Source organism: Gigantopelta aegis, chromosome 4 (assembly GCF_016097555.1).
Source record: "Gigantopelta aegis isolate Gae_Host chromosome 4, Gae_host_genome, whole genome shotgun sequence".
Taxonomy (NCBI): Eukaryota; Metazoa; Mollusca; class Gastropoda; order Neomphalida; family Peltospiridae; genus Gigantopelta; species Gigantopelta aegis.
Genome location: NC_054702.1, coordinates 58,359,435 through 58,383,130, shown reverse-complemented (window position 1 = coordinate 58,383,130; position 23,696 = coordinate 58,359,435). Strand labels below are relative to the sequence as shown.

At 35.4% G+C, this 23,696-nt stretch overlaps 1 protein-coding gene across 2 annotated transcripts in view; it reads right to left on the bottom strand.

Annotated features, from left to right (window-relative positions):
- Window positions 1–23,696, bottom strand: part of LOC121370824 (vacuolar protein sorting-associated protein 13D-like) — a 118,815-nt gene that overhangs the window by 29,067 nt on the left and 66,052 nt on the right. The window contains exons 43-58 of one of the 2 annotated variants that reach the window (XM_041496311.1): window positions 23,093–23,174; window positions 22,508–22,625; window positions 21,823–21,890; window positions 20,572–20,671; window positions 19,006–19,161; window positions 18,219–18,360; window positions 17,191–17,328; window positions 14,509–14,653; window positions 11,830–12,034; window positions 10,942–11,173; window positions 9,764–9,949; window positions 8,464–8,630; window positions 7,577–7,630; window positions 5,195–5,275; window positions 1,063–1,207; window positions 211–264 (exon numbers count right to left, since the gene is read on the bottom strand). In XM_041496311.1, the coding sequence (XP_041352245.1) occupies window positions 211–264; window positions 1,063–1,207; window positions 5,195–5,275; window positions 7,577–7,630; window positions 8,464–8,630; window positions 9,764–9,949; window positions 10,942–11,173; window positions 11,830–12,034; window positions 14,509–14,653; window positions 17,191–17,328; window positions 18,219–18,360; window positions 19,006–19,161; window positions 20,572–20,671; window positions 21,823–21,890; window positions 22,508–22,625; window positions 23,093–23,174 (2,073 nt within the window). The remainder of the gene's footprint in view (window positions 1–210; window positions 265–1,062; window positions 1,208–5,194; window positions 5,276–7,576; window positions 7,631–8,463; window positions 8,631–9,763; window positions 9,950–10,941; window positions 11,174–11,829; window positions 12,035–14,508; window positions 14,654–17,190; window positions 17,329–18,218; window positions 18,361–19,005; window positions 19,162–20,571; window positions 20,672–21,822; window positions 21,891–22,507; window positions 22,626–23,092; window positions 23,175–23,696) is intronic. The other variant, XM_041496312.1, reaches the window with a different exon arrangement.

The window sequence follows — 23,696 nt, the reverse complement described above, 5'->3', positions numbered from 1 at the left end:
TACATTCTAAATATTTTTCAGCAATAATAATTACACACAAATATAATTTTTTGCAGCACTGTAAATGTTTTCTCTACAAAAAATCCAAACTGTATTTCGTTTTTGCAGACTGTTAAGTTGTGTACATTCTCTATGAGCTAGCAAGCTGCCCTATGTAGATATATATAATAGGGAATGTGGGGAGTTCAAAACTGGCCACACAGAACTCACCCACGTGTTGGTTGTAGCGGCATGCTTAGTGGATTTTGCCATATCTCTGAAATCCTGCAAAAATTCATTGTTATAATTCCACCTATCTAAAGATTGATCTTATAAGTAATATTCGTCTAACCCACCTCTGCTCCATAACACTAGAAATGTCTCAATAAGGCAATAAGTCCCAGTCTTTGTACAGCTTGATGGAAGGACTGATGTACAAACAGAATGTCAGATGGATGGAATAATTTGTCTGTTACTACTACTAGAGATCTGTATGGATACAATTTGAATATCTGAACTAAAATCAAGTGGTCAAAACAATGACAAACATGTTTATTTTTTTAACAACTGCCTTACAAAAATCAAAACAGAATCCATCAACTGCTTACTGGCTCACAAACGTTTAATGTTAATAAAATCATGAAAGTACGCAGCTACTGCAAACACATGAAGCTACTTACAAAGGAGAACTCAAAGTAGATCCAAGATAGGGTCAAAGCAACTTAAGCCTTGTTAATATGGAGGACAGAATGTGCTAACGGAGAGGAATGAATGAGGACAAACTGGCTTTTGAAGACAGACAAAGAAAAAAGAAAATGAAATGAAATAAAAACAAAAATGAATTGTCTGTATGTACTGTGAATTCAGGAGTTGTATTCTAGAATAATTAAGCCAAGGCTTTGGGCTTTTGGGTGGTTTTTTTACACATACATGTATCATGATTTTTGGAGTTCATGATGAGAATGTGTGACATAACTTAGGATCATCATTTCTGCACTGTGACATCAATAATCTATTACAATTTCATGGTATCTTTCTTCCTAGTTACATTTTTATGACATCGACCAATACTGATGTCCTCACCTGTTCAAGAGTGTTGTGTCTCTGGGCAATTAGTAACTTGTGGTGTGATTGGTTGTCAATGATGAATCTCGGAGCAAAGGTCACGATGGTGGTATCACGATATCGGCCACGTCCCGGACTGACTTCAATACCAATCACATAAACCCTAGATTTAGTTAAAAGAAACAAAGATAATAACTTTTACAACACATTAATATTAGCATCACTCTTACATGTACATTGTACATCTGTCAAATTAATGAAACTATGTGTATAGATAAATGTTAATACTGGGTGTGTAGATATATACAATTATAACTTATGTTGAAATGTTAATTATCATCGTTGTAAAACAATTTATAAATTCAGTGTGTTTATTTGTGTAAATACAAAACGAGACTTAGTAAAGCAAATGGAAATATCAGTTAAATAAAATTACACAGTGACCATATCGATTGAATGCTACTAAATACATTAAGCATATGTTTAAGAGCCACTTCTGAGTTTGTAACACGTTTTCGACTAACAAAACCGTTTTGCTGACTAAAATACATTAAAGGGACATTCCTGAGTTTGCTGCACTGTAAGATGTTTCTGACTAAAATATTTCTACGATTAAACTTACATATTAAATAAAATAAAATAAAAATAAACAATAAAATGATCAGCAAAACATTTAAAATTCTGTTAAACACGGAAAATAAGAAAATATATTTGATATGTAATTTTAGTCATTAAAAAGGCTTTGAAAACATCTCAACAAATTGTTTAACAATGGCAGAAGAGTCAAGGCTGTCTTTTTAATACATACAATGTATTATATGCTAATATGAGCTTTTGAAGAGTAAACGATATTGGTTAATATATTAATGAAAATTTTTTGTTTGTTTAAAAGGTGGTAACTAGAAGCAAAGTGTATATTAGTAACAAAAGACCACCTTATAACAATAAAGAAGATAAATACATTACCAAAAGCAAACAAATTTTTGACATTAAATTTAATTTTAAATATACATATTAATTATAAAATAAAGAACAAAATAACATAAATCATAAATATAAGAGAGTTAATAAAAATAAACTAATTTAAAAATATAATAAAAAATTTATAAAAAAATAACAGACCAGTAATTATTTAATGTAAAAAAAAACAAATCAAAATTATAATAAATTTAACTGTTGTTAAAAAATATATATACCTGGAATATATAAAATGTCATGGATATGGATATATATATATATATATATATATATATATATCAAGGAATGTTATTAAGAAAATGGTGATAGTACCAAAAGTTGGTTTCAGCCACGACAATCTTTTATATTTGAATTTATATGTTCATTAAAACAGGATATTGACAAGACCTCATTTCTGTCCCTGATATTGTGAAATGGCCTACCAATGTTAGACCTTTGATGCAAAAACCTTAAAGATAGCAAGTTAAACACATCACATGCAAAGCACTTCAAGAGCAAATGATGGCCAGTGGTTGAAAGATTGTGCAATTAAAAAATAGTACAGTATTATGCAACAGTACATTTATGCTGTATCCTACCACAATTTGTGGTACTCTGTACTATTTATCTATTAGATCATTTGTGCACCAGAGTCGACCTAAAGCTTAGCCCATGCTGCATGCTTAAAAAACTTGTGCTTCCAAGATATACCCGGTTTCATTATGTAAGATTGTAAACTGATGGCGAGTGTGTTCTGTATTGTGATTGGTTAATTACATTCTTTTTCAGGGATCAAATAGACAATAACACCCAGAAAGCTAATGGCGTTATTAGAAAGTGACGTCATTAGCAATTGGAACAGACTGAAGGGTCTACAGTTTGATTATAGCCATGTATTTTTGTCAAGAAATACCAAATATACAGTTAGTTCCGTTGAAAAATGATCCAGTTTACAATGGACATAACCATATTGAGTTTTTAGATTTGCGGGTGTTATTGTCTATTTGATGCCGGGAAATGTTGAATTTTTTACCTCAGGCTAACACCTTCGGTCAAAAATGACATTTGCAGGATCAAATAGACAATAACACCCGCAAATCTAAAAACTCCAAATGGTTATCTCCTAAATCAAAGATTTAAAAAAAATTGAAAAAACTTTATTTATTGAACAAAAAATTTGTCAAGACATGTTAGTAATGTTAGTAAGCATTAAAATGTCTGAACATTTCATTAATAATATTTTAATTTTTAATAAAAATAAAAAAAATTATAAGAAAAATTCAAAGCACAAACACCATCTAATATATAAATTAAATAAAAATACAGTCAAACTTTATCATCTCGATGTTGAAGGGACTAAACCAAAGATCTCAAGTTATCAATGTTTCAAGATAAACAATAGTTGTGGGTGATGATTACGCTATGGGAAAATGTCTCTACCTCAAGATATCTTGGGCTTACGAGATCACAACAGAGATCGATCAAGATAACAACATTTGACTGTATATAAAAAAGGTCTTGTTTTTCTGTCCTTTACAGAACCAATACATGTAATTTCAAATAATTTAAAAAAAAAATGAACTGAACTAAAACCGGTTACCAGACCATGATCCACATACAAAACTGAGGTTATCAATGTCAGCAGGCGATGATCCAAAAATCCAGCGGCCAGCTACAGGAGAGACCAGAAGACAAAAAAGGTCCTTCTGGAAGACCAGTCCTTGGTTTTCATACCACGCGTCCCTGCACCACACACAGCATGCCATCTTTCCAAAGGCAGGGAACATTTTGTTTTCAAAACTTGCATAATAAATCATGACGCAATACTCAACAAAACATTCCCTGAAAGGCTGATTCAATTTCTTGACCAAATAATTTTGTTTGTTTAATCCTGTACTATACTACACCAGCAAAACTTTATTTATTAATGACCAGGGTTGAAACTGCTTTTGGTCAATTCATCCAATTGTGATTCAAAATTAAGTTGATGAATATTTTTCTTTATTAATTTGCTAAAAACCTAATTTGACAATTGAATTAATATCTGTATTTTGGTATTTGAAATTTAAACAAGAAATAAGATGCAGATTCAGATGCAACTATAAACCAAGTTTCATCGATTTAGAACTTATAGTTTGTGAGAAATGGGACCTACATGCAAAAATTTAACATTGAGCTGCCAATAGGTGTTTTGGTTGTTGTTTTTTAAATTACCATGCATAATTATGGACACTCACAGATGCCACTATATAGCAAGTTTCATTAATCTAGAACTAATAGTCCTTAAGAAATGGAGCTAAAAGTAAAAACCAAACATTAAAGGAAAATGGAAAAGTTGATGCTGCTGCCAAGGCCAGATAAAAATGGCTTTATATATAAATGTCAAAATACCTCAATGGCTTACAATGTTCAAAGCTTATAAAAATGGCTTTAAATATAATGTCAAAATACCTCAGTGGCTTACAATGTTCAAAGCTTATAAAAATGGCTTTAAATATAATGTCAAAATACCTCAGTGGCTTACAATGTTCAAAGCTTATAAAAATGGCTTTAAATATAATGTCAAAATACCTCAGTGGCTTACAATGTTCAAAGCTTATAAAAATGGCTTTAAATATAATGTCAAAATACCTCACTGGCTTCCAATGTTCAAAGCTTATAAAAATGGCTTTAAATATGTCAAAATACCTCAGTGGCTTACAATGTTCAAAGCTTATAAAAATGGCTTTAAATATAATGTCAAAATACCTCACTGGCTTCCAATGTTCAAAGCTTATAAAAATGGCTTTAAATATGTCAAAATACTTCAATGGCTTACAATATTCAAAGCTTATAAAAATGGCTTTAAATATAATGTCAAAATACCTCACTGGCTTCCAATGTTCAAAGCTTATAAAAATGGCTTTAAATATGTCAAAATACCTCAATGGCTTACAATGTTCAAAGCTTAACGAAACTACTTTATTTTCATATTACAGTTTAACTTAGTAGTTTAGGTCAAGAAAATAAACTGGCCTTCAAAATCAATTGTGTATTATCTGTCTTGTGTGGTGAAGTACTGCCTGGCAAGAAAACTCAGGAGACCAATCATGCATGCCCGGTGCCACGACACCAGGTCATACACACTTACTGAATCGTATGTGGAATGGCTAATGAGAATTTCTGTTGCACCTGATGCTGCAGGTTTACTAACCAATCAGGCCTGTTCTTGTCCCGAGGGGTGACATTCAGCTGGCGCATTCCAATACCACGGTCCAAGGGAAAACGAGGACACCTGGAAAGCAGCACAAAGCAATCGATAACCAAAAAACAACCCAACAACAGTGGGCCAAATTTACAAAGCCTGGTTATGTCTTACATGTGTGCAACTACATGTCTTTAGCGTGCTTCAACACACACATTTAAGAAAATTAGGCTTCGTAAATTCAGTCCAAAATTTAATTGGTTAAACCATTGTTAAAATTAAAAAAAAAAACCAAAACCCACCAACAAACTATTTATTGTTTTGTTATCAGATTAACTGAAAGAAGATTATGAGCAAGTTGTACAATAAATGTTTAAGAAAGAGACTACATTCTAAGGATCTCAATATTCATAACTGATGGACATTTAGGGGATAACCCTACTGTGTTTTCCCCGAGTTGCGCACGTATATCAGTGGTTTTACTGTTGCAAATTTAGTTTTATTGGCGACGCGTTAGCGGAGCCAATAAAATGGTAAATTTGTGACTGTTAGTGGCTCGAACATAGATGTGTAATTTGACATATACTCTTCAAAAAAAGAAACGCAAAAGGGTTATAACTCCGATTTTATGTTTCCTACCGGTTCATGCTTTGTGAATATAAGGTCATTGCATGTCCCAAACACATTCCCACGGTTACATTCGATAAAACGCAGCTACTGTACAATAAAGTTCCAAAATGTGAATATTCGCAAAAACGCAGCCATGTGCAAACCATGTCACCACTGCACGTGCGTTGTCTGCACGTGCAACATGAACACCGACAGTATAAAAGTGCAGGGTGTTCGCTTGCCTGGCCTCTGTATCTGGCCGACAGTTGACAATCCAGGACATGCCACGTCTCAGTGAACCGCAGAGAAACAATGCCATCGGCCGACTAGACGCAGGCGAATCCAGAACGGCCGTTGCCAGGGCATTCCATGTGTCCCCAAGCACCATCTCCAGACTGTGGGACCATTACCAGCAACATGGATCAACACGTGACCTCCCTAGATCCGGTCGACCACGGGTCACTACCCCCGGGCAGGACCGCTACATCCGGGTACGCCACCTTCGGGAACGATTGACTACTGCCACCTCCACAGCCGCAGCAATACCAGGTTTGCGCAGGATATCCGACCAGACCGTACGGAACCGCCTACGTGAGGTAGGAATTCGTGCCAGACGTCCAGTTCGAGGTGTCATCTTAACACCACAACACCGTCGACTCCGACTGCAGTGGTGCCAGATTCATCGACAATGGCCTCAACTGCGATGGAGACAGGTGTGGTTCAGTGACGAGTCCCGATTTCTGCTCCGACGTCATGATGGAAGATGTCGCGTGTATAGGCGTCGTGGTGAACGTTATGCGGCAAACTGCGTGAAGGAAGTGGACAGATTCGGCGGGGGTAGTGTCATGGTGTGGGCAGCCATCTCACACACTGGCAGAACTGACCTGGTCCACGTGCAGGGCAACCTGAATGCACAGGGCTACATTGACCAGATCCTCCGGCCACACATCGTTCCAGTTATGGCCAACGCCAACGCAGTGTTCCAACATGACAACGCCAGGCCTCACACAGCACGTCTCACAACGGCTTTCCTACAGAACAACAACATTAATGTCCTTCCTTGGCCATCGATATCACCGGATTTGAACCCAATTGAGCATCTATGGGACGAGTTGGACCGACGCCTCCGACAGCGACAACCACAGCCCCAGACCCTGCCCGAGCTGGCAGCAGCCTTGCAGGCCGAGTGGGCCACCATCCCCCGGGACGTCATCCGTACTCTGGTTGCTTCAATGGGCAGGCGGTGCCAGGCAGTTGTCAACACACGCGGAGGCCACACCCGGTATTGACTCCAAATGACCTTGGTGGTGTGTCCTATCACTTACTCACAATGGACTAGAGTGAATTGTGAACAATCCTGCAACATTTGGTAATTATCGGACTCACCATTCAATAATTAAATCAATTCTCCAAATGTTACGACAATGTGGTTTTGCGTTTCTTCTTTTGAAGAGTATATTTAATGAGCTCTCTTGATTAGATAACGACTAATAAAAAATAATATGTTCATTTCTGACATAAAAACTTTTCAGTATTTCACGACTTCTGTACGTAATATGAACGCTACAGAAATTGTCTTTATGACGTCATTACAAAACCACCCTGTTCTTTGCTTAACCTATGACATATTTCTGACAGAAAATTTGCGACTGGTATATCAGTGATTTTACCACCTGAAATTTTTAGTAGAGATCCAATCAGATTCGTTCTTGCAAATGTGTTGAATTAGAATTATTTGATTATTGCTTAAGATTTGCTTTTTTATGTAGCAGTTTTTCTTACCACTGAGGAAGAGATTCTAAGCCATGAACTTTCTTGCCAACTCTCATTGTGCAGCTAAAAAACATGAAACAAAAACATCAATTGAGAAAGAGTGGTTCTTTATAAAAGAATAAATTCTCCTATTTTTAACTAATTTAAAAGATTTTCTATTTATTGAACATTATTCAAGAGATGGCATTCTTTTAGTCATGTAAGTCAGTATTACAGAAACTGAACAATCTAGACATTTTATTAAAAAACCTGATGGTTACAACATCTGAATTAATGAGGTTTCATCACTGCATCAAAGACATTAAATGCTAAATAGAGATTACTGCCTGAGTAGCCATTTGATATCATTTATCTTACGAGTTGTTTTAAAATGTATCGAATGAGCGACAGTAACATCACCTAGGAGCAGCCAGTAGTATATCTTTAAATTATTATCACACATGTACGTGTTATTAGTACATGTATGTATGTGTTATCAAAAGTAATGAATGTTTTCACCAATCGGTGTGCAGGGATTTTAGATTATGGAAGCCCCACTCCCATGGCTAGTGATATTCGTTGTTGGGTTAGTAAATAACTAATATTGCCATGCCCGACAGCTAGTGAATGTTTCTTTGTCAAATGTTGCAGTTAAGTCTATTTTTTAAATAGGAATATCCTGCTCCCACTCCACACCCCAATGCAGTGTTTTTAAGCTCTATCTCCCTCTTTAGGTGACATATCTGATTATTACTATTATTTAGTAAAATTGTATTAACTTAAAAGTAAAGTAGGGCTAGTTAATTTTTAATTGTGGCTAGTACATTTTTTAAAATCACTGATCCCATGTCTAGTGGGTTTTATAAAAATTCTAGAAGTCCTGGGTGTATAAGCAAGTCTCCTAGATGTCAACTTACAGGAAGGGCGACTCCTTGTCCGAGAAGCTGAAGAGAAGTGGAGAAACACTGCGAGCCATCTCGTGCTCTTCGCCCTGGCCCGCCGCCTCAGTGGGAGCCCCGTCTTGTCGGAACACCAGCGGAACGCCAGCCTTGTTCACCAGCCAGTACGGACACAGCACACTCAACTGGAAATACCGGGATACAAGAAAATTACATCATTCTACACTTGTCCAATATTTATTCATGGTAAAGGTACACTTTTGCATAAGCCAAATGGAATATAAAGACGCCACTGTCTGTTTAAGACAAAGGATCATAAGACAGATAATGCAGTGGCCCTACCCTTCCCACTGAGCTGAGCACTGACTCTGTGTTGAAGTTATTACTGGGTCAAGCCAGTGGAAACCTAAACAAACACACCATCCCTGCACCTTTATAACCTCAATTGACTCACCGTGTGACTGGATTTTTTTCCAATCCCAACCAGTGCTCCACAACTTGTATATCAAAAGTCTGTGGCATGTGTTGTCCTGTATATGGGAAAGTGCACATAAAAGATCCCTTGCTGCTATTAGAAAAACATTTCCAGGTTTTCCTCTATATGTCAGAAATCCAAGAGATCAAACGGCCAATGATTTAAAAAAATCAATGTGTTCTAGTGGTGTCACTGAACAAAACGAACTTTCACTTTAAATAGCCAATGAGATGTACCTTTAGTGATCCTCCCTTGTATGTGTCACTGAACAAAACAAACTTTCACTTTAAATAGCCAACGAGATGTACTCTCCCTTGTATCCCAATGAGATGTACCTTTAGTGATCCTCCCTTGTATCCCAATGAGATGTACCTTTAGTGATCCTCCCTTGTATCCCAATGAGATGTACCTTTAGTGATCCTCCCTTGTATCCCAATGAGATGTACCTTTAGTGATCCTCCCTTGTATCCCAATGAGATGTACCTTTAGTGATCCTCCCTTGTATGTGTCACTGAACAAAACAAACTTTCACTTTAAATAGCCAATGAGATGTACCTTTAGTGATCCTCCCTTGTATCCCAATGAGATGTACCTTTAGTGATCCTCCCTTGTATCCCAATGAGATGTACCTTTAGTGATCCTCCCTTGTATCCCAATGAGATGTACCTTTAGTGATCCTCCCTTGTATCCCAATGAGATGTACCTTTAGTGATCCTCCCTTGTCACTGAACAAAACAAACTTTCACTTTAAATAGCCAATGAGATGTACCTTTAGTGATCCTCCCTTGTATCCCAATGAGATGTACCTTTAGCGACCCTCCCTTGTATCCCAATGAGATGTACCTTTAGCGACCCTCCCTTGTATGTGTTGATGCGCACTATAAGCTCGAGCATCCGGTTCTTGGCGTGGGAGTCCATCAGACGCAGCTTCACCTTGTAGTTGTTGGTGTTGGACGGGATCCGCAGCTCACGACACTGCGGAAAGTTCTCCATCTGCACTCCAAAGTACAGGTCCTCACTCAGGTCAGCCTGTAACACAACGCAACTAGTCTTACTGGCAGGTAAAGTAAGTCCAAGTGAAATCAAACACTTTTAAAGGGAATAGGTGAGTGGATGTATATAAGTGTGTATTATACTGATGTAAAACAGTTTTTAACCCACCCAGACACTCTGTGATGAGGCATCTGGTCCAAAACCTGATAAACAGTATAAAAATCCCTAATCCTTACGAGATGCTTGTTCAACAAATTTATTTTGCCGACATGTTTAATTACAAGATTTTCTTCAAACACATCCAGGTGCATTAATATAATATTAAAAAAAAAAATTCAATAGCAATGTCATGTACCCAGTTTAGTGTTATTGTAAGGATATGTAAAGTGACGTCATTGGAATACTGACGTCATTCAAATTCATAATTAGCTGTATTATTACAATCGCTTTTCTTCAATTTTATTTTCTGATTGGTTGGCAAATCATTTGACAGCCATGTTTTATTTACATTGGTAAAAGACAAATTTTTGCATGGCACATTAATACAATAACAACAGTCCGATGTTACAGGTGGGGTATAAGAGATTTGGCTCCACCCACGCGGGGTATAAAGGTTTTGTACAAGGCTAAATAACCAATGAAATTTGAGTGTTTTACATGAAGGCGAAATAAACCAGATTATCATCCTAAATAAGGAACATTGTTTTATTTTGACTAGTAGGTGTCAATCATATGGATAGGTACATTTGGTCTAATACTTGAAAAAAAAAGCCATTCATACAGCAAGCATACTCTTTTCAATCATCAACAAGTGATCTTTTACATACATTTTTCCCATCGAAAGCAGAAAAATTCTGGTCTCCAATACATAACTGATTGGAATGGAAACTAAAAGACAATGAGTCTACTAATGAAGACTGATCATTTGTCAGATAACAAACATTATGTTATTAACTATCATCATGGCTATACTAGAATAGCATTAAAAAAGAAAGAAAGAAAAAACGAAAACCCATCAGAATACTAACACCATGCAACAATGCTTGTTTTCCCGCTTTCAGATTTCCTGTCAGAGGAGTGTGCTGGAAGTAGTAGTGAATCTCGACGGGCAGAAGGTTGGATATGGTCAGAGGTGGCAGCAGAGTGATGGTGTGCCCGGGGAGAGGGGGGTGAGAAATGCTCGGCACTCCCCGGGGCAGGTCAGTCTTCTTTGTGGGCGCGTCCTCCGGGTACTGTTCTCTACACACTGACACACAAAACCTGAAAATATAACCAAGGTAAATGTATCCAAAAACATTATATATTAGATAATTTTAAAATGTGTTTATGTGTACATGTATATGCTTACGTATATATTATATACACACATATGTCTCTTGGTATTTCAGGGGTGGGAATTGGTGAACTGTTAAAAAAGAGGAAATCTAGAGGGGTCCCAGAAATTCTTGAAATCCTAGGTTAAGATCTGTGCCATTTGACACATTTTGAAGGAAAGGACGATTAAAACGCAAGGAAATGCAATGTTCTATGAGAGGAAAACAGCTGATTTGAGGAGAATTCCCACCCCTGTATTTGTTATGTACATATTAATTACGTAGCAAAAGTTGATAAAATGCACAATATCGAACTTAAAATTATTGCAATTATTACATTAAATATATATCTACAGAATTAATGCAATTTACTGTAATTGTTGAATGAATGCATGAATGAATTAATAAACAAAAGAATGCTTAACAGTACATAGTAAGTACAAACAAAAACATTTAAATGCTAATGGAATAATGTTATAAGAATTAGCGATGTTTAAATAAAAAAATCAGTTGATAAACTATTACAATACCAATACGAAATTTATATACACAACTTAAAACATAGTGCACAGAGTTGTTCAGTCATTACACTGTGTGACATACCTGTACACATTGCCTGCTAATACACTTTCACACTTCCTCATTCCATCGTTGTACTCTCTAGCCTTGACCACATGCTGCCAGTGGAGAGGCCTATCACAGAAGTGGACCTGTCTGTCTTTAGGCCGGGCCCAGATGCGATCATACACATTCTGCAGTGGGATAGGCACCTGACCACCCTGCTGCAGGTTCATGATCTGGTACTGTCCTGCTCCAAACAAAAAGGAAAACAGACATTAAGGAATGAATAAATGAATGTTTAATGTTTAATGACACCCCAGCACAAAAATATACATTGTCTGTTGGATATCAACAGAGGTAATTATATGGAAATATTATTTACATTAAGAATAAAATTTATATAACTATTTTAAACTACTATGTAAAATTTATATAAGTTTATAACTATGTAAAACTACTATTTAAAACTTTGTACACAAATACATTTTTAAAAATATTTTTTTTAAACTTTAAAATTAATACATGGTGGAATTTAAAAGATTGTACCATATTTCTGTTACCAAATATATCTTTTTCATTGTTAAGGCCGTCCCACACTAGTGCAGCGCATCAAGTGAAGCATCAATAATGCTCACATATATGCAGCATGTCAAACAAAAATAAAAGAAAGAAAAAAAGCTGAAAAGAGGAAAAGAAAAAAGGATTTGATTTGAAAACATGGTTAATTTCAAGATAATTTCGAGTAAATTGGGTTTAATGTACTTGTATAGAAGATTACTTAATACAAAACGCAAGAGGATGTTTTGGGTACACAACATCGTTGACCAGGCATTGGCTGCCATTTCCGTGTCTTTGTAACTAACAGATTGGATGTCGTATATGCATGGGTGTTTCTGTGAACACCTCTATGATCAAACTTTCTTCGTTAATATTTTGTTTTGGCATTGTTTTTCAGTAAAATAAAGATATTCGTCAATGGTGTGGGTTTTTTTTTTTTGTGGAAGGCCTAAAATATTACAACATTATGACATCATAAACTGGGCGTTTCTGTGCGCGTCAGAGCAGCAAAAATCGTTTTTGGAATGATAAAATAAAAAAAAAAAACGACGTTGATGCACTGTTGACGCCTTGTGCTAGTGTGGGTATGTATATGGTAATTCACTGGAAGTTATTTTTTGCTGCCGACGTGCTGCGCTAATGTGGGATAGCCTTTAAGGATACTCCAACATTATTTTAACTCGTGGCCGTAAAGACCTTTAGAATAGAGAACATGGTGCCTGGTATGATTTTTTGAAGATGATGACCAAATCCAGGGAACTGTTACATATTTAACAAGCATTTTGAGAGTACTGCTAAAGCAATACATGTCCCCTACCAGGTCCAATTTTTTTTCGTATCTCCAAAGTTCAATGCCATAACTGTCAAAAATCAGTACTGCAATGAAAGTCAAACTAGATCTGAAACTGTACATGATAAGGCTAAACACAAAATTTCAGCTCTGACAGGCTTGAATTGATATACACCAGTAAGATTAACCATTTCCTGACATCGACCAGTTCATTCCATGAGATACAGCCATAGACGGCCCTTGAATTTAGCAGAGCATATGATTTACATGGCTAGCTTTTACACAAGAGTTCTATCCTTTTACATGGAGTTATATCCTGTCACAAGGAAGGAAGGAAATGTTTTATTTAATGACACACTCAACACATTTAATTATGGTTATATGGCGTCAGACATATGGTTAAGGACCACACAGATATTGAGAGAGGAAACCCGCTGTCGCCACTTCATGGGCTACTTTTTCGGATTAGCAGCAAGGGATCTTTTATATGCACCATCCCACAGACAGGATAGCACATACCACAGCATTTCATATACCAGTCGTGGTGCACTGGCTAGAATGAGAAATAGCCCAATGGGGATCGATCCCAAAGCGACTGCGTATCAAGCAAGCGCTTTACCACTGGGCTACGTCCCACCCTCTGTCCTGTCACAAAGAGTGCCCACTGGGTTAATAATGTCTATTCTACAACATGAAAAAAAGTTATATTGCAAGAGGGAAACAGAAACAAGTAAAGAAGATGAGTATAATTCTGTTACAGAATCGACACAAACCTGACTCATTTGTTCCCTCTAACTTGATCTCTAGAGGCAAGTAAAGAAGATGACTATAATTCTGTTATAGAATTGACACAAACCTGACTCATTTGTTGCCTCTAACTTGATCTCCAGAGGCGAGTAAAGAAGATGACTATAATTCTGTTATAGAATTGACACAAACCTGACTCATTTGTCATGGGCGTACATGGGGGGGGGGGGGGGGGGTTACGATGGGTTCGACCGAACCCCCCCTGAAATCGCTTTTTTTATAATTTAATATATCTGACATTGATATCTCACATTATTATATTTACTCAACATAGAAATATATGCCCAATATCTCTGCAATCTATTTTGGAACCCCCCTTTTCAAAACTCAACATAGAAATATATGCCCAATATCTCTGCAATCTATTTTGGAACCCCCCCTTTTCAAAATCCTATGTACGCCCATGTTTGTTGCCTCTAACTTGATCTCCAGAGGCGAGTAAAGAAGATGACTATAATTCTGTTATAGAATCAACACAAACCTGACTCATTTGTTGCCTCTAACTTGATCTCCAGAGTCGAGTAAAGAAGATGAATATATAATTCTGTTATAGAATCGACACAAACCTGACTCATTTGTTGCCTCTAACTTGATCTCTAGAGGCGAGTCGAGTCGGTTGACAATCATCATGGCTGACCTCACAGTGATCAACTTGCGAGCATTGCCTTCCTGTTGGACATCAAACACAACCCGTGCTGGGTGAACCGTGTCCTGTCAGACAAAACATATATTAACAAGTTTACCCAACAGTATTAAACAATCATGTTAAAATATGTTTTATGATGGATTTCAATATTGAACCTTAACCTGCATCTAAATCCCTGGATTTGATGAATGACAAGTATTTTATTTAAAATGGATTCATGTTTGTAGAATGCAGCCTTTCTGTCAAGTCAAACACTGAAATATGTTTTATAATGGATGTCAGTAATGAAAAGTTAAAACTACCTGGATCTGATGATGGGCAATAAGTATTTCATTCAAAAAATGGATCTGTGTTCTAAGATTCCAGCTTCTGTGTTGATTCAAAGGTCGAATGTCTTAAAATTTTATACATAAACACACAGGATGTATAATGAGACTAATGAAAATAATTGAACTACACTAGATGAAACCATTTGTTTTTAATCTAAACTATTATGTTTAAATGCCTGCTGCGGACTACAAAATACCTCAAGAGATTTTACTGCACTGTCACTTGCCACGCAAGGCCTAAGGAATTCAATGGGTAAACAATGGAAAGCCGAGTTTTCATTTGACAACTGTGTTTGTCGGGATATCCACCTGGCAGGGTCCAGGGGCTCAATAAACCCCTGTGAGATAAAGAATCACAGCTTTTTGTCAAAATAGACACTTCATGCCAAATTTGTGCAGAAAAAAAAGCTCAGTAAGCATTCAAGTGTTTGTTATTCATGCAAAGGTTGGACCCATGCAAAGGACAAATCAGCATCACCAATTGTAAAATCCAAAGGTACTGGTTATGAACACAGAACAATAAAGAAAATAAGTCATCTCAAGCATATGAATCATCTTTGTCACTACACTAAGTCTTTATTTCCAAAAAAATACTTTAGGTTAAAAAGTGTTAATAAGTTAAGTTTATTTTGTTTAATAACACTACTAGCTAGATGATATTGATTTATTAACCATCGGCTATTGGATAACATTTTGTAATTTTGTACTCGTAATCTTAGTGGAAACCCGCTACATTTTTCCATTAGCAGCAAGGGATCTTTTATATGCAGTTTCCCACAGACAGAACAACACAGCACAGTCACGCCTTTAATATACCAGTCATGGTGCACTGGTTGGAATGGGGAGAAAAAACAATCAGACGAATGGGTCCACTGAAGCAGTTTGATCTAATGATGTAAGCACCTCAGATGAGCACTCTACCCACTAGATCCTGCCATTTGGTTAAAAAGAATTTCAAAAATATTAATCAAAGTCTTGAAGGATAATGAAGAAAGTTAAACGAATTATTATTTTCAAAATAAATGGACAACTAAAGTGAATTATTGGCTTAAAATAAAACATGAATGTGTATATTAACCGACTTCAAACAAAACGGCTGCTCATTATAGGTCACATGCCCTTGAAATTACTATGGGATGAAACAAACCAAGAGCATCATAATGAAAAACATCTTGTAGAAACTGAAAAACCACTGCAACTTAGATTAGTTTTAGACAATATTAATAGTGTACTATTGGTATACAAATACTGCCTTCTAAATGTAACCCATTCCAAAACAGCTTTGATGTCCCAGGCAAAAACCTAATCTAGAACAGCAAACTGCAAGCATGGTTATGTCTCTACAATGCTGCTAAGCAGCCTGTCACAGACATTTACTTAGTAAAATGTGTATCTATTCAAACACTGACACACCAACAGAAAATCTAAAACAAATATTATCTCATTGGTTTCATATAAAACTTCAAGTTGGAGCCTTGAGCTCAAAATACTACAGGTATTCAATATTATTTTTATATTAACATTATGACTGAATCTATACTGGGTTTCTTATTGTGTCTTGTATTCCTTACACAGACAGCATAATTACAAATTGTATGTGTGTGACATCATTAGAGATTGAGTCTGGACTCTAAAGGTTTCATAAGCACAGGCCCTGATATAAAACAAATGAGAGAAAAAACTCAATGCTATAATATAATTACTTAAGTACCAGACTTCTTGACCACGGCATATTTACCAACACATTTCTAATGTTAACATGAAATAAACAGCAAAAGTAATTAATACTTAGTACGCAACTTATTACATTAATCATAGACCTAATTATTTGTCAATAACATATTGTTATAAGAAATACTTACGAAACTTATTACATTAATCAGAGACCTAATTATTAGTCAATAACATATTGCTATAAGAAATACTTACACAACTCATTACATTAATCATAGAACTAATTACTTGTCAATAACATATTGCTATAAGAAATACTTACGAAACTTATTACATTAATCATAGACCTAATTATTTGTCAATAACATATTGTTATAAGAAATACTTACGAAACTTATTACATTAATCAGAGACCTAATTATTAGTCAATAACATATTGTTATAAGAAATACTTACACAACTCATTACATTAATCATAGCACTAATTATTGATCAATAACATATTGTTATAAGAAATACTTACACAACTCATTACATTAATCAAAGACCTAATTATTTGCCAATAACATATTACTATAAGATATATTTACGCAACTTACCCTGTGGGACATTGTTGATTTGGCCGCCGGCTCTGCGTGTCGGAAGTACACACCGACTTTGTCGACAGAGACAGCACTCAGTCTCTGCCACCCATCCACTGTGACAACCAGCTGATTAATGTGCATCTCATGAGTTTTCTACAAAAATATAAACAATCATCTTAGTACACCATATGATAAGAAGTGTCTTTTACAAACATATACAAGACAAAATGATTTTTAAAAATTAGTTAACCAGAATAGATATCTTGTTTGAAAGTGTTCAAGTGATAGACCCTAATTTATAAACACTTGGGAATATTTTTCACTAGTGGAACCATTTTTGATAACTGAAATCTGACATTACTTAACATTTTATTTTGCATAGATTATCCATTTCCGTACATCTGAAGTGTTTCTGGACATCCTGATGTTTCTAATACCACAAATTAAATTTTTCATATTTTTCAAAGGTTGTGGCTATGAGCTCGTTTATTTTTAAAGGATATTTCCCCATTTGAATGTTACAGACTGTTATATCACTCTGTTGTAATTATCCAAATGTGTTACAGATTTGTAGATTAACCAACTTAGTGTGCATTTTCACAGGTTCAAACTAGGGTACATGTATGTGACTTTAAACTGTAGAATATTTACATTACTATTTCTAATTTTGTTGAAATAACAATTAGGAATGGAATCAAATGTCTTGAAGTCTGCAACTGTTTTAAAAGTAACATCACTAAAGTCTACAACAATAAAAATAAATCACCAGCCTCAGTGGTGTCGTGATTAAGCCATCGGACATAAGGCTGGTAGGTACAGGGTTCACAGCCCAGTATCGGCTCCCAACCAGCAAGCTCTAATGACTCAATGGATAGGTGTAAAACCACTACACCCTCTTCTCTTTCACTAACCACCAACAACTAACCAACTGTCCTGGAAAGACAGCCTAGATAGCTGAGGTATGTGCCCAGGACAGCATGATTGAACCTTAAGTGGATATAAGCACGAAAATAAGTTAAAGAAAGAAAGAAAAAAAATAATACCTGATGACGATACTTTTCTCGTTGGTGAAAATAGAAAGGCTTGCATTCTCCAGGCTTCACCTTTTTCCAGTCCGATGCTTTGATGTACGCACTGTCTAGCTGTTGTGACGTGGTCTTTGCCTTCAAACCATCAGAGGGTTCGCTACAAAAACACACACAAGAATTCCACAAAATTAAATGTGTCGCCTACCATAAACATTTTTAAGTGAACTGTGATGAATATCCAGAGGTGCAACTATAAGTCAAGTTTCATTGACCTAGTGACTTATAGTTTGTAAGAAACTGATGTAATTTCAAAACTTCAACCTTAAGTTTTAACACAAGAGAGTTGTCAAAAAGGTCATACCTGTATCTCGCTGTTTTACTTTACAAAAGCAATATCAAAACATATTATCGAAATAAAAGTGATGTAGAACTATCTCCATTGTTTTCTTTCTCATATTACAGGGATGTGAGAGGGGCTGGAACAAAAAAGCTTACTGCTCAACTTCTTTCTTCCCAAGTCAAACAAAGGCTTTCAAATAGCATATCCTGGATTGGACAAAACTGGCCAATCGCAGCAAAGCTGACGAAATCCAGCCAAGAGAACGTACTACGTGTGAATACTATTTGCGATCGCATGATACTACTTTTGTTTTTTCATTTTCGCGTTGTTTTGTTTGTTTTTTATAGACGAAATGGAAAAGCACATTTACGCGTAGCTCTCACATCCCTGATATTAGCAATAGAGGCATGAACTTATGAAACAATGTACACCACTACACAGATTCGATGGAGCCGAGTGTACCTAGTTGGTGTAGTTGTGGCTGTCAGAAACCAGAGGTTGCTCCCCGTCTCGTTGTAAATCATGTACGGAATAAACGGAAGACGTCGTCGCAGCATTCTAATTGATTCTGATGATCCAGAACTTGTAAGGTCAGCTCGTTTCGTTTTGGCATCTTCCCTATAAAAACACCAGGAACAATCACATTCAAACACATTATAACATCAAGTTCTGATTTTAATTCTCAGTAAAAGTTTTTAAATGGATGCAATAAAATTTCACAACAAAAGTCATATCAGCTAACTGGGTTAAAAAAAAAAAAAAAAGAGTTAAAAGTTTTGTTAAGACACAATGATTTATTAATCATCAGCTATTGGATGTCAAACATTTGGTAATTCTAAGATACCGGTATAGTCAAAGAGAGGAAACTTGCTAAATCTTTTCATTAATAGCAAGTGATGTTTTATATTTACCATCTCACAGACAGAATAGCACATACCACTGCCATTGGTATACCAATCATGGTGCACTAGCTGGAATGAGAAATAGCTAACTGGGTAGTGGAGTCAAACCAGCTCAGCAGTCTATTTAGCAGCAGCCTGTCTTAAGAGGTCATATCTTATGTTATATTATAAAATGATCGGTATTAAGCAGCCACATGTTTAAAAGACCATCTGTTGATCCCTTTGGTGGCTGCTTAACATAGGTTTGACTTTGTATTTTGCCATGACTTGTTAATAAACTGTCTCAGCAAAGGTCTAGAAAAAAGAAAATCATGTTTCAGGGTCGATTGGCTTTTTTCTTTTTATTCGCCCCTATGAGTGCACATAAAATGTTATGTACTATGTACTCTTTTCACACATTATATATATATATATAGAGGTTATTACCAGAGTGTTTTTCGGTATCGTCAATATCATATATTAGGAATAAAAATTGTATTATGCGAGCCTCTGGCGAGCATAATACATTATTTTTATACCTAATATATGATATTGACGATATCGAAATACACGAGGGTAATAATCTCTTTATCATATAAGCTCAAGCTTAATACAACGTGTTTTTGTAAACTGTACATGCAACTTTAATTCCAGTCCGCAATTACTAGATATTCAAATGATGTAAGAATATGTGGCGCGGTGTATTTTTTTAATGGAAATGACGTCAAACTCGAATGACATCATTTTGGATGTCCTTACATCAAAATAAAGTTATGCTTAACGTTTTTTGTTTTCTGAACGCTGAACACCTTTCAGTGTCAAATTGCCATTGAAATGTTTTTATTTGATGACTATGAATGCATACGTCAATCATGTAGTGTCACCCAAGTACGTTTGCTTAAATGTCAATAAACCTAGTGCCTAGACCTCGACTAATTTACATCTAATTTGCAAAGTTATCAAATTCTTAAAGTATGTGATCTGAAAAATATCACATACTTTGATTGCAATGAAAATGTAAGATATTATATGATTCATATATATATATCGATTAAAAAGTAAAATAAAATAAAATAATATTATAATACATAAACAAAAGGGTTGGCTCTTTTTATAATTTTATTTAAGGCCTAACTGAATACATTACCTTGATTTCTGTTTCCAATAGTCAGCTGTCCAGCTTCCTTTTGTCTGGTTGTACTGTTCAATAAGTGTGCTGGTCAGGTTAACATTTATCACCTCTTTAACTGTGAAGTAAAAAAGCCAAAAACACAGATGTATATTGAATAATATAGTTTTATTGAAAATGATTAGCTTTGAAATTGAAAAACACACCATAAAACAGGTTTAATAAAACATGTATAATATTATAAATGGATTATTTAAAGGTCCATGCTCTATTTAAAACAATGTATAGAACTTCTGGTTCAAATTTACAGCTTTATTTAATGTCAATCCAATGTGTAGTAGTTGATTAATTTTGGGCTGGGGAAAGTCAAATAACTCTGTACGATATCATGCATCAAAAAATAATGTCCCTGTCACAAAATGAAACTAAAAAAAACCCCACTCTGGTCTATAAATGCCTTATAGCCTTGTAACAGGACCAAGAACCATTAAGACATCAAAATATATATTCTAGACAGTTAAAGTTTGTTTTGTTATTATCTGTATTATCTTTGGGATGTCAAACATTTGATTATTCTGACATGTAGTCTCAGAGGAAAAACAATCAGAAAATGGGTCCACTGAGGGGGATCGATCCTACAACCTAAGCATTCAGGCAAATGCTTTATTGCCCGAGTTTGACACTGTCCCCAATATTAAACAGAGACAATGAGTTGATCACAACCACAGAATTCCATGGGACTATCTGACAAACATAAAAGTTATAGTGTCTGCTGAATAATTCCATGTAATGTTACATAAATCCATAGTCTAGAGGTGCATTCAGACTGTGAACATGAAAAAGTATCATATTTTTGGATTTTGTACAACTAATATCCTTCTACTAGAAATGTTACTCTAGTCAATAAAAACATGAGACCCTATAATTTCAGGGATAGCTCTGGCACTTGCCAACTTCGCCAATTGCGAATTTTAAACACAACTGGCAAATTTTATTATAATTTGGCGAAACAATTTAATGTAATGATTGCTATTTTGTTGAAAATAATGGTGGGTTTCTGCAATTTTTATTAATTTAATAGATAATTTAGCGAAATTTTCTACACAACCAGAGCTAGCCCTGCATTTATTTGCAAATAAGTTATTTTATGCATCTGTCAAGGTCTGTATTAAAACATTCCCGTAGTAACATATTTCATATCCACTTTTAATTAACTTTATTCCCATTAGTGTTTAATGCCATAAAGTTTGTTTTATCCATTCTACATACCTTCTGTCTCAATGTGAACATTTAGACACTTCACTGGTTCCTCATGCTGTTTCCAATGGCTTGAGAATCTGTCAATTTAGTTAGAAAACATCAGCAACTGCACATTATCATTCTTTTACACATTCAGTTAAAATATGATGCATATTTAGTAAACACTGAACAATCAGTTGTTTTGCTTCACTACCAGACATTTTTTTTGCATTAGCCAAACTTATCCAACCGAATTTTCGATATCCAGTAGTTATATCATCAGCTAATATCAATAGACAAAACTAATATTTAAAATACAAGAGTACATTTATTGTTCATTTTACTATGAAATTTAGCCAGTGCAAAAATAAAGGAAACGGCACTGTTGTATTACAAAATGTTTATTTTGTTTAACAACACCACTAGAGCACATTGATATATTAATCATCAGCTATTGGAGGTCAAACACTTGGTAATTTTGACATACAGTCTTAGCGAGGAAACCCGCTACATTTTTCCATTAGTAGTAAGGGATCTTTTATATGCATCAATCCCACAGACAGGATAGCACATACCACAGCCTTTGGTACACCAGTTGGATATGAACGACAAATAGCCGAATGGGACACTGACGGGGATCGATTCCAAACCGACTTCACCACTGGGCTACATCCCACCCTGTTGTATTACAATGCATTATTGACGACGAACTCACTTCCATGTTTCAATGAACGGCTCCCAGCCAGACAGGTTGCGGTTGTAGTACTCCGCCGTCACGTAACTCTGCAGTTGGCCAGACATGCGGGGTAGAAGCTGCTGATTAAATTGAACGCCTGGAAAAAGAAGAGATAATAATATTGTTATTTCTGTGAAAAAAAATAACAACAAACAATTATAAGTGTGTCCACTTGTTTTAAATATAAAGTTATGTGATAGGCGTTGACAGGAAATCAACAAAAATATGACAAATAATTATAATGTATTATTTAACTGTTATATTCTCATCAACTTATTCATTTTATGTAATTGTAACATGTCCACATATAGCATATACTTTACAGTTTTTCTTAAATAAAAATATGAATTCTAAAACCTCTGTAAAAAAAAAAATATATATATATATTATTTTACCTTTCAACACATCACTTCTCATGTTGTCCAATTTTAGCACATTGGTTGTTCAGACTCAAGAACAGCTTAGACAACAAGTTCCAACAATGCCAACAAGCTATTCTAAGTAAGGAAAACTAATCACAAAGTGAACTATGTGAACTAATGTAGTAGTTTTAACTATTCTCACCTGAAAATGAGATCTCTGCCAAAGGTATGTCTGAATCACCACAATCATCAATCAAACATATGCAGATACAATGAGCCTTCAGCTGAAATACAAAAATCAAAATAATAATACACATGTACTTAATCATGCAATCAGCTATGAATTGAAATGAAACAATATCTAAATATGAGCTGTCACTTGATATCAGAAACTGAACAAACACATCTCAAAGTATTATTATCATTTAAATGTGAGAGCAAACATTGCCAGGATAGCACATACCACAGCCTTTACTGTATCAGTCGTGATCAGGTTTATAACCTATCACATTCTTTTATCAAAATCTTTTTCATGAAAAAAAACCCCAAAACTGTTTGCACAGGACAACAACTCAACATAAACACTGCCATGATACTACCTTAAACTAAAAAGATTAATGACAGAACTATTATTTTGTATACATGACCAGATATATTTACTGACAATTTAAACCAGAAACAAACAACCACTGTGACACACATAGTCAAACCTATTTAAATGTAGCCACATCTATTAAAGCAGCCACCTCTGTTAAGCTGTCAGTTTTTAATACTTCCTCAGGTAGCCATTTAACACAGGACTGACT